This window comes from Sapajus apella, unplaced genomic scaffold (assembly GCF_009761245.1).
Source record: "Sapajus apella isolate SASKATOON/1434 unplaced genomic scaffold, GSC_monkey_1.0 scaffold41, whole genome shotgun sequence".
In the NCBI taxonomy this organism is placed as follows: domain Eukaryota; kingdom Metazoa; phylum Chordata; class Mammalia; order Primates; family Cebidae; genus Sapajus; species Sapajus apella.
The window spans coordinates 11,161,400-11,180,504 of NW_022436981.1; the positions used below are offsets into that span (position 1 = coordinate 11,161,400).

A 19,105-nucleotide genomic window follows, 5' to 3' on the forward strand; every position below is an offset into this window, starting at 1 on the left:
ATTCAGCTTTGATAGAAGGAAGTTGTTCCTTGCAATTCTTTGTTCAAGTCTTTTTTCATCTTCCTGTAGGTGTTGTGTTTTCCATTTATTTGGTGATGTATTCCCATGTTTCAAAAAGTTCATTATCTATTTCTAACAGGTAAACTATCTCCTAAATGTATTTTCTGACAAGTTTCATGATGTTTTCTTTCTTTTTTTTCTTTTTTGCAACAAAATCTCATTCTGTCACCCAGGCTGGAGTGCAATGGTGCAATCTCAGCTCACCACAGCTCCCACCTCCTGGGTTCAAGTGATTCTCGTGCCTCAGCCTTCTGAGTAGATGAGATTATAGGCACGCTTCATCACGCCTGGCTAATTTTTGTATTTTTAGTAGAGACAGGGTTTCACCATGTGGGCCAGGCTGGTCTCGAACTCCTGACCTCAAGTGATCCACCGGCCTCAACCTCCCAAAGTGCTGGGATTACAGGTGTGAGCCACCGTGCCCGGCCCAGATGAGGTGTTTGAATCTCACCTTTAAACTCTGAATTTTCAGACTACATGTTCTGTTTGGTAACTTTTCATTTGATCTGTAAGCTCTTCATTTTATTTTCTTCACATAATTTAAAATTAACCTTGTTTTTCTCCTTCAAGCTTCTTAGAGGAAACATTTCTGTTAGTAGCATCAGTGAGTCTCTTCACACTGACTCCTGGTTGACAGTCCCCATGATTTCCGTTTTCTGATTCACTCTCTTTGTCTCATTCCAAGTTGCTGTCATCCATGTACTCTGCTAAACAGAGCAGGTACATTTATTGTTTTCAGCACAGTTTCAGTCAGAGATTTTAACTGGCTGTCTTTATTATTTACAGCCAGTTTCATTCGTGTGTTTTAGGTTTTTTAGCATTTTATTCCTGTTCTTTGATTCTTGAACTCTTTCTTTTCATCTCAGGGCTTCTTGGGAATGTCATTTTAGGCATTCCTGGAGGTGAGTGAGCATTTTCATCCAAATCACCCATTATTTCCCTGTAAAATTGTTCTACATTCTTTGGAGAAGACTTTAAGATATTTGTGGTGTCAGTCACTTGGGACTGGAGTGATTTTGCTGTTTCTTCCAGTGACTATGTCTCTCCTTTTAAGTGTATCATCCTCATTTATGAAATAAAAGTGTGTTAGTCTCAGTTTTCTACGTCATGAAGGTCTACTGTCTCCTCAAAAGAAGAGACTGACTTACTTAGATTCTTGTCAAGTGCTGCCTAACACAGAGCTTGTAACATCAGAGGATTGGCATCCACTGGGAGTGACCTCAGGGCTTCTTAGTCTGGCGTAATCAAGTCCATGTTCTCCCCGACTTGCCCATATTCTTTGACCCAGGCAGAAAATCATTTGGCCAGCTCTTTTCCCCTCCTTAAAGTATGTTGGCTCTTCATTTATAAAAACAGTCACAAGCTGGGCATGGTGGCATGTGTCTACAGTTCCAGCTACTTGGGAGGGTCACTTGAGCCCAGAGGTCAAGGACACAGTCAGTAGTGGATAGCACTACTGCACTTGAGCCGGGGAACAGAGAGAGACCCTGTCTCAAACAAACAAACAAACAAAAACCAGTCATAACAGCAGATACTAGAATTTCTGGGAATTCTAAAAAGATTTGAATGCTCTCTCTGGCATTCAGACACCAGCAGAGCACTCCACAGATCCTCAGGACTGCTGATTTTTGAGGCAGTCAGCAGGCCCTCCATGGTTTTAATGGGTGCTGCAGCTCTGCCCTTGGTTGCCTGTATTCTGTGAGTCATAGCCAACCGCTGTGAACCTTGCTGAGTGTTTGTCTTTCACCCAAACATGTAACTAGGCACAAGACATCAGTGGGGCTGGGAGAGGGGGAAGCTAGGCTCTATAAAGTAGTATTCTGTAACTTTGCTCCATCCACTGCGCAAATGGAAAGAGATAATGTTTGTGCAGTGCATTAGGGAAAAATGGAAAAGGCTGTCCACAGCCAGAGGAACCAGCCTATGAGCTCTGTTCACTCTAGGCCCTACTTGGCCCTATATCAAACCTGGGAGAGATCAAAGCAGTGCTGTGTAATACCTGTTCTCTGCATACACGCATGTCAGGGAGTGACAGTCGCACATGCTGCAGCAGAGGACCCATGTGCTTACATCCCTGGGCAAGGTCATTCTTCTCTTGATTCAAAGTTTCCTTCTGGATCCTGGAACCCTGATCTGCCTACAGAAATCACAGGGCACTCCTTCCCCACAAGACTCCCTCTTTCTTTTGTATTTAGTCAGTGCTGGCAGGCAGGGGCAGAGGACTGGATGGCTTCATCAAAGGCGCTTATTTATCAAGTGGGAATTTAATTGTAAGAATTCAGGGGAAATCAATGGAGATTGGCAGTGCCTCAACGTTTCATGGATTTTCAGTGGAGCTAGTTTGTCCCTGTTCAAAACAAGCAGTCCTGCATGGGGAGGGTCTCCTTCATAGTGACTCTTTCCACTTGTCCATTTGTGGCCCTGCCATCTTCAGGAGGCTTCTAAAGCTGTCCCAGGATCAGTCTCCAGTCAGTACACCTCACCATCTTCAGAAGTGTGGCTCTGTGGAATGCCTCCAAAGCAGCAGCCGGTCCTTCCTTTGGCTGAATTTGCCACCCCTTATTTCTTTAAACAATATCTCACTCTCCTTGATATGGTTTGTCTATGTCCCTACCCAAATCTCATCTTGAATTGTAGTTTCCATAATCCCCAAGGGAAGGACCTGGTGGGAGGTAATTGAATCATGGGGGTAGTTCTCGTGATAAGTGAGTTCTCACAAGATCTGATGGTTTTATAAGGAGGTTTTCCCCCTTTTGCTCGGCACTTCATGTTGCTGCCTCCATGTGAAGAAGGACGTATTTGCTTCCCCTTCTGCCATGATTGTAAGTCTCCTGAGGCCTCCCCAGCCATGCTGACCTGTGAGTCAATTAACCTCTCTCCTTTATAAACTGCTCAGTCTGTTATGTCTTTATTAGCAGTGTGAGAACGGGCTCATACACTCCAAGTGTCTCTGAAAGACTCAGGCCCAGAGAGTCACTGTCCCTCCCCAAGGACTCTGCATTGAGTGCCTTGTCCCCGGTATCTTTACCTATGAGGGAAATGAAATACCTTTGATGGAGACTGGGCTGGGGCTCTGAAGGGCACCAGGGTTTGGGCTGCAAGGGTCCTGCTTCCAGGAGTCCCTGTTTGTTTCTCATTTTTGAGTCAGAAAAAGGTCCCTGGGAATCTGTGCATAGGCTCTACCTTCTCGGGTTTTTCCGTCTCTGAAGACATGACTGCCCATGAGAAGTATTTAAAAGAATGAACATTAAGTATTAACTCGTTTAGCTCTCAGATGAGATAAGGTGATGTAATCATAATGGCTCTTAATTTCAGAATGTAAGCATAAAGCCATATGTTTAACATACACACAAACAGTATATGTATACACACATACTTAAATGATGTATGCGTATGTGTGTGTACTTAGTAAGCAGTGAATAAACACGAGCTAAATGATGAAGCTAGTCCTAACCTGTTTTTGAAGAATTGGCAATTACAGAGAGGATGATATAATTTTAAAAAATTTAATGGAGACACAGCTATATAGATATCAATCTTTTGAGGTTTTTTTTAGAAATGGAAAGTGTTGGTTGCATAACTCCTTTCATCTGTAATGTGTCTTAGCAATTTAATTTTTGGCTTGCAGCTGGTTTGGAAAAGTTGTAGTTGTCATGGTTGTATACTTTAATGTGCTTCCTTCTAGTGATAAGTGGGGTTAGGGAAAGTGTTTTGCATGCAGTAGATGCTTAATAAGTATTTGTTGATAAAATAAATGAGTAATATTGGAATAGAGATCAGCACGCAGTAGGTCACGATGGTTTTATTATTTCATTCACTCATTCACTTATTTACTTCACACAAAAAAACTGATCTCCTACCATACACCAGGCATGACTCTAGACACTGGAGGTACATCAGTGAATGAGACAAAATTTTCACCTTTAAGGATTACATTTTTTTTTTTGAGATGGAGTTTCGCTCTTGTTACCCAGGCTGAGTGCAATGGTGCGATCTCACTGCAACCTCCGCCTCCTGGTTTCAAGCAATTCTCCTGCCTCAGCCTCCCGAGTAGCTGGGACTACAGGCACACGCCACCATGCCCAGCTAATTTTTGTATTTTTAGTAGAGACGGGGTTTCACCATGTTGACCAGGATGGCCTTGATCTCTTGACCTCGTGATACACACACCTTTGCCTCCCAAAGTGCTGGGATTATAGGCGTGAGCCACCGTGCCCAGCCAAGGATTACATTTTAAAAGGGGGAGCAGGACATAAATCAACAGGAAGATATTCAGAAATGGTAAGCTATGAGGGGACATAAGCCCAGTGAGATTTGAACCAGGGAGGAAAGGCCACTGGGCTGGAGCTGGAGCTGTTGAGTTACAGCCTAGGCCAGAAGCACAGTGCTGAAGCCTGAAGAGGGCAGAAAAAAAATATCTCAACCACTTGCTTCTACCCTCTGACCTCTTTCTGATGCCTCCTATTGGATGAATAAAATGTGTGGCCAAAGAGCCTGAGTCTGGATGATGTAGGCCCTAGGGGAGAGTTTCTCAGAGCACAGAGCAGGGCAGAGAAAGACAGAATATGATCAGGGGCATGAGGCTGGGAAATAAAAGGAGAATAACTTGAATCTTTCATGGAGTCAATCCAAAAATGTTTACCGCTTCTAAGCTCCTTGGGGGCAAGCACTGAGTTGGATTTACCTCTCTCCCCCACAAGACCTAGGGAGCACAGGGCTTGGTAAAAAGTAAGTGCTTGTTAATTTAGCTGCACTTTGTAGGATCGGCTCTGCTTGACTAAATGAATGTGCTTCTGGCATCAGAGTCACCTGAAGATTCTAGTTCTGTATTGACCCTAGGGAAATGCAGTATCTTGTTCACAATGGTATTCCAGCAGCATGCTTGGTATGTGATTATGTCTATTGAACATTTGTTAAACAGCAAACAATTCTTTTGGCATACAGAACTTTCTTTGCTACTCATATGCAGAATTGTAATGAAATAAAGCATTTTTCAGTTTGGAATTCTGCAATAAATGGAAAGGTTTCATTAAAATTATGGAGTAAAACTTGAGAGACAGATTACCACTATTTAGCTTCCTTCCCCCTCCTTCTTTCAGGAATCTCTTCTGATAATGGGGATGAAAAACAGATGCATGCATGTGTGTTCTCTTTTAGACTCTCCATGTGGTTATATTCTCCCCAAATTGTCACGTATTGCGAAGCTGCTAGTATGGTTAGAGTAGCAGGAATTAAGTCACTGATGTGCAATTTTCACTCAACAGTCTTTTAGAAGAGGTGAGATCAAGAAGAATTAAGATTTCGGAAACAGAAGAACAAGGAAACCCAGGGAGGGAAGGGTGAGGAGGGTAATTCTTTTTTTTTTTTGAGACGGAGTTTCGCTCTTGTTACCCAGGCTGGAGTGCAATGGCGTGATCTCGGCTCACCGCAACCTCCGCCTCCTGGGTTCAAGCAATTCTCCTGCCTCAGCCTCCTGAGTAGCTGGGATTACAGGCACGTGCCACCATGCCCAGCTAATTTTTTGTATTTTTAGTAGAGACGGGGTTTCACCATGTTGACCAGGATGGTCTCGATCTCTTGACCTCGTGATCCACCCACCTCGGCCTCCCAAAGTGCTGGGATTACAGGTGTGAGCCACCGCGCCCGGCCCGGAGGGTAATTCTTAATGTTAAATGGGTTTATTTGATATTTGGTGGGAACCAGATTTGTACAAACACTCAAGGCTTGCAGAATACATTTAATACATGCTCTTGACCTGTAAGGGCACTGAATTGAGAACAGGCTACAAGAGTTGTCTGGGCTTGTTCTTCAGAAGGAAAAAGGCAAGGTGTAATAGGGGAGCTGAGTACATGTCTTATGACCCAGGAAAGGAGAGCATTGCTGTGGTGTGATCAGAGCCACAGCAGTGTGGCTGAGGAGAGGCAGTCAAGTAAACCACACTTAACCTATGACTTCTGAATAGTCAGGGCTAAGCTAGACCAGAGCTGGGCTTTTCTTTGAGTTTACAAAGCAAGTCTCTACTGATATTTTATACCTTTTTCTTTCACTAGTCTTCAAGCTGTTGAAACATTTTTTCAATTACTTGTCATTTGCTGTTGTTTTGTCCAGGTGAATCATCATGAAAACTAAGTAGAGAAAAAAACAAACACCCCAAACATCGAGAAAGAATATTTCAAAACTGTCCATATTTAGTCATTGACTAAGCTCTTCTTGAATACAGCTTTACTGAGAGTGATGAGGTTACAAAATAACACTACATACATTTTAGTTTGTTGCTCCTTATATAGTACCAGAATGTTTTAAGCAAACAAAGAAACCTTTTTTTCCAAAATTTGCTGAATAAATAAAAAGTTTTTAAAGACTATCCAAGAGAAGTAATTTATTTCAAATTCCCTGAGAGGGCAAATTAAATGGTCTTTACCCAATGAATTGGGCTGGAGGGTAAATCTTTATTATTTTAGAGAGTTTAGTTCTCAAAATTAGCAATAGAGAGAGGACTCTTTGGAAAATTATTCTGTAGGTTTTATTGACATGAAAAGAAATACTGAAAAGTAATTCCTTTTAATGCTGCTTTTGCTGGAGAACATATTCATCAGTGGCTGGAATAGGGATCTAACTCATTGAGAGATTACATAAATTCATTTGGTTGTAACTAATGGAAAAAATTAATGAGGTAATTTGAGTTTTTTTCATCTAGTAAATTGGATGAATTCTGAAGAGACTTGGCCAGGATAACCAGCAAAAAAATAAAACAAAAAATTGACCTTTTAGCATGTGCATATTTCCTGCTAAACCTCTATTTCCATGCATGTTGTAAAATACACTTACTGTAACTGCTGCTCTACGTTAAATCATACAACCATTCAGTACTCACTTCCTTATGAGTGAGTACTCAATTACACCTCCTCACTCATAACACTCCACTACCATCTAATCATGTTTTAAAATTATATGAATCTGTACCATCACTCACCTTCTATTCAAAACCATTCTTACAACATAGGAAGTAAAAATAAAGTTCATTCAGCACACTGAAAGCAGCCAGTGCATCAGGGATGACAACTTGGCACCAAGAACCTAACTAAAAATGGACAAACTATGTTAAAGTTTGGCTTCCTAGAGACTTTCTCAGCAGGTTTCTGGCCCATTCAGAAAAGGAGAGCTTGAATTTTATTATTTCAGCTGCTGGGTTACATGCTATTTCTCTGATACATTGAACTGATACTTTATTTGATTACAGGACTCAGACATTACAAAAATAACAAGTCCTTTTCTTTAACAAAAAAAAAAAAAAAAAAGGAAGTATATGCTTGGATCCTAAGACTTGGGAGTGTAATTGAATATACGCTTAAAACATACTAAAAGTTTTCTGCTTGGGAAATCTGGAGAAACAAGGTTTCTAGGAGCAACTGCTTCAATAGTTGGTTTAACGAATATGTTTCCCTGACACATGAAAAAGGACACACATTATTTTGATTCTGCATACTTTCATCTATTTCAATTGGCAATGCAAGATGTTCCAGGATATGGAACTTTCACCAACCCTTATGTTGCATACTCCTCACCATTGTATTATGTCAGAGATTCTGACATTCCGAATTCATATTGGTCTTTATTTTCCTAACTGTTGAAGCAGAAGATAGAACAGCAATGCATCCAGGAATCTGGTAAGCTCAAATACGTGGTTTTCTGAGTCTTTAAACACTTCAGAAAATAAATTATAATTTCAAATGATTTGTCCAGCTCTAACATGTCTCCAGTTTCATCCCTAGAAAGCCATTGCCATGTTTTTGCACAACCTATTTTATCAAGCTTTGACAGAAGAAAAACCCTGTAGTCTCAGTATCTCTTCTCAGTATTCCATCATGTAATGTTACAATTGGTTGTTTCTCATTTATTTCAAGCCCTAGGTCCTCCTCTTCATATAATACTTCTAAAACATCCATGAGAACACATCTATTAGTATGCATCAAGGAATTATGTCTATTTGCCCACTTATGATGTGTAACCCACAATAAGACACCTTTTTCTCTAAAAATTAGCCATACACTATATGCTTCTCAGTTGTATGAGTGTGTGTATATACACACATATACATACACCAAGGTAATATACTACATCCACATATAGCAAGGTAAAAGATTCTTTGTGTGGGATAAGGAAACAGCCCAGTGTTTTTACATTAGTAATGCCTTGTTCTTAATTTACAGCATTTGTAGCCCTTACTTGAGTGTTACCATTAAATACTCAGAGATTAAGCTTTTCATAAGGGGCAATGATATAAAATTGTTCCACAAAGGGTACTATATGAACCACTTTTCACAGTTCAAATAAAATATTTTAGAAATAAATATCATAACTCTAGTAATAACCTATCTACACAAGGTGGAGAGGATGAGATTAATGAAAACCAAATGTTATTTCCATATATCTCATGTTCAATTTCTAAATAGCTTGTTTTATTTTTCAAAATCCAATTGCACATAACCCATGATAGGCCACTTCCTCTCCAAAACAGTCAACGAATGAAGTGATAAATTATAAGAAAGGAAAATATATATCATTTACTACAGTCATTCCCTTTCTGCAAAACTTGGCAAACATGTAAGAAAAATGCTATCAAGTGGATACACTTTGGTTTATAAAGCTAATTTTGAGCAGATGAGATTAATAAAAATAGGGCAGAATTAGCATATATTTTTATATATGTGAGATGTGTATTTGATTTTTACTTAAGAAATCAGGAAGATCCATATGAAATGGGAAATGATGGCATTTACTAATAGGAGAACCCATTCATCCAGTTTCTGCCAAATCTACGAATTCCAAATATTTCTTTCATTACTGTCACATAAAAGATGGGGGCAAATCGAATTATTGTTCTTGGTAGTATAAACTTCAGGCTATCTAAGCTTCAGGCTAATGGTCCTTAGGGACATAGTTTTATTTGGTGATCTTCCCAGGGCATACATTAGGGCCAAGGTTGCCTTTCAACAGGTTGGTGCAGCCTTTAGGGAGAGGGTAAGGCTCCCAGGGTACTTGAAATTCTTCTTTAAAAGAGGACAAGGGATAAAATGCAAATCCTTCCAGTTGAAACAACCAAATGACTTAAATTTACACTATAAATTAAATGACTAATATGGATTCCTTCATTGAAAGCAGGATTATGGCAGAAAATACACTGGGGCCTGAGGTTTGGAAGAAGAGGAATGCTGGCTAACACAAAGGTTATTAACTTTACAGTCCCTGGGGGGAATCCTCATTCCTTTTCAGTCAGATTTTGTTTTAAGCTTTATTACGTTGTCATGGGATATCTTTCAAAATCCTCTACTCAATCAAGTATGGGGGGGGGGGAATTGCGTTGAAATACAGAATTAAATCTTAAGTCTTTACGGATATCGATGATTTTCATTTTTAAATAAATCTATACGAATATCTTCAATTTCGTAAAGAAAAAAGGAGAGAGAGAAAAATAAACTTTTGAACATGAAATCACTCACATAAACCTCAAGTGTACTAACGTGTAGAGGAAAAAAATCTCAAATGTGGGTGTAACCGCTATACTTTCAGGAAACATGCCGCCTTGGAAGAGTGCCTGTAACGAATTCCGTCTGCCACCCAGTGGCCACTGAAATAAATTTGTTTTGTTGGCTATGGCCCTGGATTTTGATAAGAAAAAAAAAAAAAAAAAGAAGACACAGAGGTAGATTATGCCATACCAGGAATTTAAAGCCATCAAGACATGTGCCTTGACATATTTTACCATACAATCAGTGTAGTAAATGTTAAATATTTTCCTTTTCGCGAACTCAAAGGTTAACCACGTGGCTCTATAAATAAATAACGTGTTCTTCCGGCGTCCCCGCAGCTACCTGGGCTCAGATACTGACTGGCACGGAAGACACCGAACTGGCCCGGGATTCCCGAGTCACGCTGTTGGGCATCGAGAGGGTGCAGCAGGACACGCCGACGGTGGCCTCGGGTAGCTCGTCGTCCTCCGTCCACTCGTTGAGCTCGGGGCTGAAGCACTGGATGCACTTCTTGTACTTCTTCTCGCCCTCGTTCCAGCCCCCAACCAGGTAGGCGCGGCCGTGCAGCGCCGAGGCTCCCGCCGTGCTCACCCCCACCTGCAGCGGCGCCGCGTAGCTCCACTGGCCGGTCGCGGGGCTGTAGCACTCCACCGTCAGCACGTCCACGCGCTCCCCGCGCGGCCCCACCTGGCTGCCGCCCATCACGTACACTCTGTCGCCCAGCGTGATCGCGCAGTGCCAGCCCCGGGGTGTGCTCAGGCTCGGCAGCTCCTGCCACGAGTCGCTGGCCGGGTCGTAGGCGCACACGGAGCGCGAGTAGGCGTTGGCGATGTAGCCGCCGGTCACCAGCACGCGGCCGTCGGCGACCGCGCCCGCGTGGCAGCAGCGCGCCACCTCCAGGGGCGTCTTGGGCTGCCACTGATTGGTGGAGGGCACGTAGCACTCCAGCGAGGCCAGGCTGCCTTCTGCGTTGCGGCCGCCCGCGGCGTACAGGAGCCCGTTGAACACGCTCAGGCTGAAGTGCGTGCGCTTCTGGTTCATGCTGGCCAGGTGTATCCAGGTGTTGAAGCGGGGATCGTATCTGGAAATGGCAGAGGAGGTGTGACAGCCTTGGCGGCGGCAGCTGGGGAACCCCTGTTACTCTGCAAACCACGAGTGGGAAGCCTGACACTGCTCCTGCAAGGAGGCGAGGGACCTGGCCCAGCTCCTCACCTGGAGGCTGGCGTTTCTCGCTCAGCCAGTAAAAATGTGTGACACTTGGAAAAGGCAAAGCCGGCATTGACTCCCTCTCGCCCCCGCCCCTACTCCGTTTATAAGATCACTCCCTTTATGGGGCCACTTGGAGAAGAGCCCAGAGACTGAACTTTCAGTCCTTCTTTCCCCCATATTCAAATATCTATCATCCAGTGGGATTTACGAGATGCGGCTTTTGTGGCGATCCGAGGTGGGCACCGCCATATTAAAGACAATTCTGCATATCTTCAGATGCCAGCCATTTCTAGCTGCCTCTCACTGTTTAAGATACAAATTGACTGACTGGATTTCTCCACTTCTCACAAACCCCTTATTCCTACACCTATCCTGGCCATTGCGACAGTAAAGCCAAGCCACTCCACCACATCTTCTCTTGTCTGTTAGACTGAGATCAATGGAACTCATGCCTAAAAGCATCAACAAAGGCTTAACTTCCTATACTCTTCTATTTTTCAGCACTTATAAAGAAGACTTTTAAGTTTAGGGATAAATATATATATATTTTTCAGTGCTTGGAACTATCCATGTATAAGCATTGAAATTGATTTCGACTTAAGTACTAACAGGTGTCTTTTCAGCAGGAAGAAAACAAGCATAGTGAACTGATCCTTTCCTGTTGACGTAGTTTAGAAGTATTGTAAATACAGAACTCACTCCTTCAGTCTGATGTTCAGCTTTGTCCCATTTAACTCCCAAATTAAACTTAACTGTACTTACAAATTAAACACTAAAAATTAGTTAATTGGGTTATTTTAAATGCATATACACAATGGAATAATAAAGAATATTTTTCATGAAATACTACACAAATTTTCAGATCTTGCTCATTAGTTATGTTTGACTTTATACTACTACCATGATATAAGTATGACTTTCTGAACATTTCATATAAATGGAAGTTCAATTTTTATCATAAATATATAAAATAATATGGGATTTGAATTCCATTTTTTTGAAGGATGTGTTATGCTTTTACTCTTTCTATATGTGTCAAAAATACACATTTTCTGTTATTCAGTTTTCAATTAAGTATTTAAATTAATTAGCTACCACAATTTTAATGATCTCATTCTATTTGCCAGTTACGAATTTGACAGTTGTCAGTAGCAGTCACTTAAAATAAATTTTTCATTATTTTATTCTTTCTTACTACTTAGTGTTAAAAACTAAATTTGTACTTAATTTCTGTCAAACGTCAGTGTATTGTGAAGAGTACTCAACCAGAAATGAGCAAATGTGAATTGCTGCTTACTGCTTTTATAATTTCTCTGGGTATCAGGTTTCTCATATATAAAATCAGAATAATCATATCTTCCCCACCCACTTCACAGGCTTGTTTCAGAAATCTATAGTGCATAATAATAATAGTGCACTATTAATATAGTGCACTTATAAAGTGCTGAACATACATAAGGTGGCATTTTTATTATTGTTGATTTAGTGAGCCAATGATCTAAGCTAATAAGCATGATTAATTTACTTCTATATTAGAGCTATTTCCCTATAATATTGAACCATTTCAGTTACTAATAAAAGATCAAGTACCTGCAGAAATTGCTGACTGCATGCTTGGCTTGATTTCTTGCGTCATTCTGGTCTTCACCACCGGCTACATAAAGAAATCCATCCATCACAGCCACACACTGATTAAAACTTTTGGATGGCATTTCCGTAAGCTTGCTCCATCCATTTTCAGGGTCTCTATACAAGATGTCTCTGCTAAGGGACTTCTCAGTAAGGCCTGGACGTCCCCCAACAGTGACGAGGACTCGGCAGCCACCTCGGATTCTTGTTCGCCTGGATTGCAATGTGTTCTGATGATATGGAAGCAAGTGGTAGTTCATAGCATCTACGAGAAGTTTGTGACAATCAGCATCTTGCATCATTCTTGGTACAGATTGGACATAATTGACCAGGTCTTGTGCGGAGATGGTACCAAAGCGAATATTGCTCAAAAGATCTGCAGCATATTTTACTCTCTTTTGGTCAAATTCTAGCCATTTCATTGCAATCTGGAATGCTACTATCTCAGAAGGCAACTGTAAGTCATCATCTATAAGAAGTTCATTAATTTGTTCAAATGTAAGTTTCATAAACTGATCTGATTCTGCAAATTCAAGGAAGTTATCCCGAATAAATTTCTGTGCTGCTGCTTTTGCATTTTTCAGGGAGTATGTTTCAGCAATATTAACTACATACATGCAATTCTCAACACTCATCTCCCGTATCAGAAAATCACTGCACATCTTTACAAGAGTGTGGATCTGAAGGTAAACAGCAGCAGAAATAATGCTTCCTATTGTATACAAGGAGAGAGTGAGCTTTCCAGTGTAGGCATATGCGATGACAGTGGCCAGGCCTAGCGGTGAGATATCATTGAGATCCACCCTCTGAGTTGACGGGTCTTTTTTTAGGATGTTGTAAAAGTACTCACTGCATGAAGCCATCACTGACTTATGAACATCAAAGGATTTGGTTTTGGTAGCAATGACTAAGTCACATAGGAAGTTCTCCTGTCGCATTTTACTTAAACCTTCCAATAGGTTGGGGCCATAACACGCATCTGTTAGTTCAGAAGAAATGCAGCTAAGGCCATTGCCTCCCTCTAGTAGCCCATTCAAAGCATTCAGTTTGTTTAGGGGGCTATCTTCTAGGATTATAGTCATCTCATTGATATCGCCTTTGTTCTTTTTGACAATCTTCTTTTTGGGTGCCATGTTGGCAAATACACTGTCACAGGCAAGAGCTTGCTAAAAAAAGAAAAAAAATGGCATGGTTTTAATTATGCTTTAGATTTTGAAATACTACACTAAGAAACTTTTCTTTTTCATAATAGTTTATATGGCATAAAATAGATTAATTTTCAAAAATAGATTTAAAGACATATTAAAGTAGATGCACATTTTACAGTTAACTTCAGCATGAAGCATTGCAGACAATTCTAGAAAGATTGATGTTATCAAATGAGACCTCTCCATCACTGTATTGCCAAGTAATTATACAGAAAAAGTGACCACACTTTCTTTTTCTTTTTTTTTTTTTTTTTTGAGACAGAGCCTCACTCTGTTGCCCAGGCTGGAATGCAGAGGCATGATCTTGGCTCACTGCAACTTCTGCCTCCTGGGCTCAAGTGATTCTCCTGCCTCAGTCTCCCGAGTAGCTGGGACTATAGGCGTGTACCACCATGCCCAGCTAATTTTTGTATTTTTAATAGAGATGGGGTTTCACCATGTTGGCCAGGCTGGTCTTGAACTCGTGGCCTCAAGTGATCTTTTTGCCTTGGCCTCCCAAAGTGTTGGGATTACAGATGTGAGCTGCTGCACCCAGCCAACATTTTCTGATTGAGCTATATAGTAGGGTAGTAGTAAAATATAATTTAAAGGGCTTAGTTTACTCTCATGAAAAAGTGAATTATAAACACTCTGAAGGTTTTCCTCAGGAAAATATTAAAATTCAGGAATCCATGTGAAATGTAGAAAATATTATGGAAAGATGATTTTATTTGCTGTAGCAATAAAACCTGTTATATTTTAAGAGATATACATACTTGACTCGAATTTAGTGAGACATGTATGATAAATACTATAAGATTTTGCCAGAGAATTTAACAGAGAGGGACTCTACATTCCTATATGAAGAGATGGATGTCAATTCAGTGAAATTTTAGTTGCTACCTCTATATGATATTTTTTCTTTCTGGAACTTGATAAAATGATTTCAGAGTTTAACTGAGGGAGCGGGTATAAAAGAATATCTAGGAATTTTGTTTGAAAATAAAGAAATTCTCTCCAGACGTAAAAAATTACAGGAACTAAAAATTTTGGATCGGAATTAAAAAAAAATTCGGTGGAATAAGACAAGAGGTAGAGAACTATAAATTCAGCAGAACAAAATAAAGGGTAGAAATCCATATATGTATATGCGTGTATGTGTGTGTGGATATATACAGTATATATGTGTGTGCATATTTACATATTTATATAATGTATGTGTGTGTGTGAGTATATTAGGATAAATATGGCACTTAAAAATCAATGAGCAAGAACTTGTAATGATAGCATTAGGTCAATTGATTTCCTACTGTATATATTCACTAAAAAGTCTTCCAGATGAATTAAATATCTAAGTAACTTACACACATACACAAACTTATATAAGACCAGAACAAGCTAGGGCTCTTGTTTTTGTTTTATATCGTAGGGAAGGGAAAGCCTTTCTCAGCTGACACAAAATCCAGAAGCCAGAAAAGACTGAAATATTAGAATATAGAAAAAATAAAAACCACGAAACAATAGCAACTCTTTAAAAGGTAAGTATTTTTAACCTTTTTTTTTTTTTTTTGAGACAGGGTCTCATTCTATCACCCAGGCTAGAGCGCAATGGTGTGATTTTGGCTCACTGCAGCCTCGACTTCCAGGACTCAAACAATCCTCCCACCTCAGCGTCCTGAATAGCTGGGGCACAGGTGCATGCCACTATGTCTTCCTACTTTTTTTTTGTAGTTTTAGAAGAGAATAGGTTTCACCATGTTGCCCAGGCTGGTCTGAAACTCCTGGGCTCAAGCAATCCACCTGCCTCCCAAAGTCCTATTATTACAGACATGAGCCAACTCACCCAGCCTAATCTGATGATTTCTTTGGTGCAAATACACTCTTCATGGCTGATTTCAAGCTATCAACTGCTTAACAATCAGCTTGCCAAATTTCTGAAAATTAGACAATCAGCTCTTGTGAGCCAGTGCAAGCCAGCTCCAACATAACACAACAGAAAACATCTATTAAACCAGGCTTATGCTAATTATTCAACAATTTGCTCTTTTCAATTATTCAACAATTTGCTCTTTACTGCTAAGTAACTCATGTACATCTTTCCACAGAACTACGTGTATAAATCTACCTCATTCTTTCTAATCGGTACATACTATCACATAGTAAGGGTATATCATACATTGTTCAACTTTTATCCTATTGATAAGCATTTAGGTATTTAGGTGTTTTACAATATTTGTCTTTGTTGTGTGTGTGTGTGTGTGTGTGTGTGTGTGTGTTTTAAATCCCACTGTAATTTCATCCTGATGGGGTAAAACTCAGCTTTGGCTCTCCTTGAAAGGTTTTCGATTTGATGGCTGGTGTATATGTTTAAGTAATTGTATAGCCCTTCTATTGTGTTTGCTCCTGCTCCTATCCATGCAGAAGAAGAGTTGCATGCAGGCAGAAAATAGAGACGGCTTATTTCTTTTCCAGGGCTTTTGTTTTCTTCTTTAAGCTCCAACTGTCATATTCACATTTATGTTTTTTTTACAAGACAGTAGCACAGAGATCCTTCTTCATTCTTTTTTGCAAACAATGCAAAATGCATCCTTACCTTGTGAAAATAGATTATGAACCCACTATCATTTTAATGCTCAAATGCATGAACTTATGTGTTGAGTGTCTCCTTGTTGGATTTTCTGGGAGAAACTTTTGGATATTTGTCCAGGAAGCAGTTATCAGATATCCACCTCAGTGTGGACAGTACAGTGCTGGGAATGATGGAGCAGTACAAGATGTAACTTACATTAGAAAGACGAGACATGGCAAATGCAAAACGTTAATAAGAAGCTAGGTAAGCACAGCACAGTAAATTTTGGGAGAAAAGTCCTGTCTGTGTTTCTGGAACAACTCTTTGGCCAATTTTTTTATTCATATAAATACGGGGCTTGTAAATGCTCACTGTTTTAGATGAAATCCTAAGGCTGAAGAGTAATCTGAGTGCCTCAGACTGAAACACTAAATATTCTGTTTATCCATCATTAAGACATTGTTTCAGAAGTAGCATGTAAGGGCAATTTTTAAAATATTAATTACTGATGAAACAGGACACCTACTAAATAAAATGGATTCAGGCCACAGTGCCGGGGCTGGGTCCCAGAGGACACCCCTGGGTTACACTGTGCAATTCTTCAGTTACTAGATCATAGTGAGACCCAGGAGAGAATGGAAGGATGGGAGGGACTCAGAGAAGCTCAGGGCAGTAGCTGTTTGGCTATTTCAATTTGTTTGATATACACATAATATTTACAGATGAATGTTAGTATTTTAGCACACTCTCCGATTCAAATGGAATTAAATTAGAAATTAATAACAATAAGCTATCTAGAAAAACCACTTAGTTTTCTATATTTGAAAATTAAACAATTTCCCTTTGAATAATCCACAAGTCAAGGAAGAACTCACAGGAGAAAGAGAAATTTGGTAATATTTCAAATGGAACGACAATGAAAATAAAACATAAATATCAGTTTTACTACTTACCTGCAGTGTGACTTTTGGTAGATTACCTAGCCTTTTGCAATCTCCATTGACTTATTTCCTAAGAGAAAATTATAACAGTGCCTGCCTCTAGGATTGTCAATGAAAGCCTAATGAAGAAATGTCTATAACAGTATTTTGCAGAGTACCTGACAAAAAGTGAGTTTTCAAAAAAATTTGAACCATTTTCATGACAAGCAACAGCCTCTGTTAGTTTTCTTTGGGAATAAAGAAAGGAGCCTGTTTAAGCTTTCGAGTGAAGTGAATCCGAGAAAGCCACCACATAGTAGACAAGCAGTCATGAGGTACAGGAGGCAATATGGGACAGTCACAGTGACTCAGAACAGTAACAAGGGCAAACAGTAACCAAGGGAAGATTTCTGGAACATATAAATATTTCTATGAGATTCTTTAAAACACCAGGGAGAGAAAAGGAATACATGCAAATGCACAGGCTGAGAAAGAGATGATTTTCATTTTGATAGGTAGGGGTAACCCCAAAAGTTCCAAAAACTTGGGGCATTTGGTTATAGATTAGGTAAGCAAAACAACAGAGTACATGGAACAGATTGAATCTGTGTGTCTGGATTTAAGGATTCAAATAAAAAAGACTATTGTGGTGGGGTAGTGTTAGAATGGGAGGTTTTACAGATGACATGAATACTATTGGGTCCTGGTAGCTGAAGAGTTTTAAAGAGAAGCATGTATAGGAGGGAGAAGGTTATTAGAAGTAGAGGAAGTGTTTCAGACTGAAGCAGGGAGGTATGATCAGCCTGTCATGGGGTATTCATAGATGGCTGAGGTCATGAGGGAGACCGTTGGGCAGGTAACGTTAGGTCAATGCATACAGGATATTAAGTGCCAGGAAGACTTTGAACTTGATAAATTCATATGCGATCTAGAAGGACTAAGAAATCTCCAGGAAAAGAGAGGGCAACTTGAGGCTAGACAAAATAGTGGTATCAGTAAAAACTCTCTCTCCACTTTCTTTCTCTTACTTCCTATTGATGGCTTCTTTTTCCTCCCTTGCCTGACCTTCATGCTGCTACTGGTGTCCCCACTGCTAACCCAGCCCTGGCCTGTTCCACTCATGAAAACTTCCATGCCCTCCTTTTTCTTTATGTTCTCTTGCCTTATCCTATTTCTCTATGACCTCCCTGGATGATACATTAGCTAGTCTGACAAAAATGAATCCAGGCTAACCGGTTAATGTGCAGATCTATTCTTTTTCCCAGATATAGACGGTTTTTGTTTTGTACTTAGGCATCCTTCTAGACTCACATGCAAATTTCTATCAGAGTAGATTTTGTGGAATATATATATGCACACGCATGCACGCATGCACACACACACACACACACACACACACACACACACACTGACTTGCTGAATATACCACGTGCATTTCAGAAGAATTTGTATTCTGCAATTGTTGGGTGTAATGTTCTATAAATATCAATTAAGTCAGGCAATTGATAATGTCCAGGTAATCTATAACGTTATTGATAATGTATAGATAGTTAGATACATACACATATGTATTTATATATTTTTTTTTAATTAAGGCTTTTAGGGGCGGTGAAATCACTTTTTAGTGATAACTGGCTTATTTAGCTCTCTCTGAGGCGGGGAGAAGGAGAGGAACAGGCAGGAGACCATTTAAGAAACCTGAAATCAGGCTGAGTGCCGTGGCTCACTCCTGTAATCCCAGAACTTTGGGAGCCTGAGGTGGGTGGATCACACGAGGCCAGGAGTTCAACACCAGCTTGACCAACATGGCAAAACCCTGTCTCTACCAAAAATATAAAAATTAGCTGGGTGTGGTGGCGTGCACCTGTAATCCCAGCTACTCAGGAGGCTGAGGCAGGAGACTCACTTGGACTCGGGAGACAGAGGTTGCAGTGGGCTGATATTATACCACTGCACTCCAGCCTGGGAAACAGAATGAGACTCTGTCAAAAAAAAAAAAAA

General features: G+C 40.2%; 1 protein-coding gene across 3 annotated transcripts in view; it reads right to left on the reverse strand.

Moving 5' to 3' along the window:
• Positions 1 to 7,530: 7,530 nt before the first annotated feature.
• Positions 7,531 to 19,105, reverse strand: part of KLHL31 (kelch like family member 31) — a 16,979-nt gene continuing 5,404 nt past the window's right edge. For all 3 annotated transcript variants that reach the window (XM_032299712.1, XM_032299711.1, XM_032299710.1), the window contains 2 exons: positions 12,390 to 13,594; positions 7,531 to 10,671 (listed from right to left, as the gene is read on the reverse strand). In XM_032299712.1, the coding sequence (XP_032155603.1) occupies positions 9,939 to 10,671; positions 12,390 to 13,561 (1,905 nt within the window). In that variant the 5' untranslated portion in view covers positions 13,562 to 13,594 and the 3' untranslated portion in view covers positions 7,531 to 9,938. The remainder of the gene's footprint in view (positions 10,672 to 12,389; positions 13,595 to 19,105) is intronic.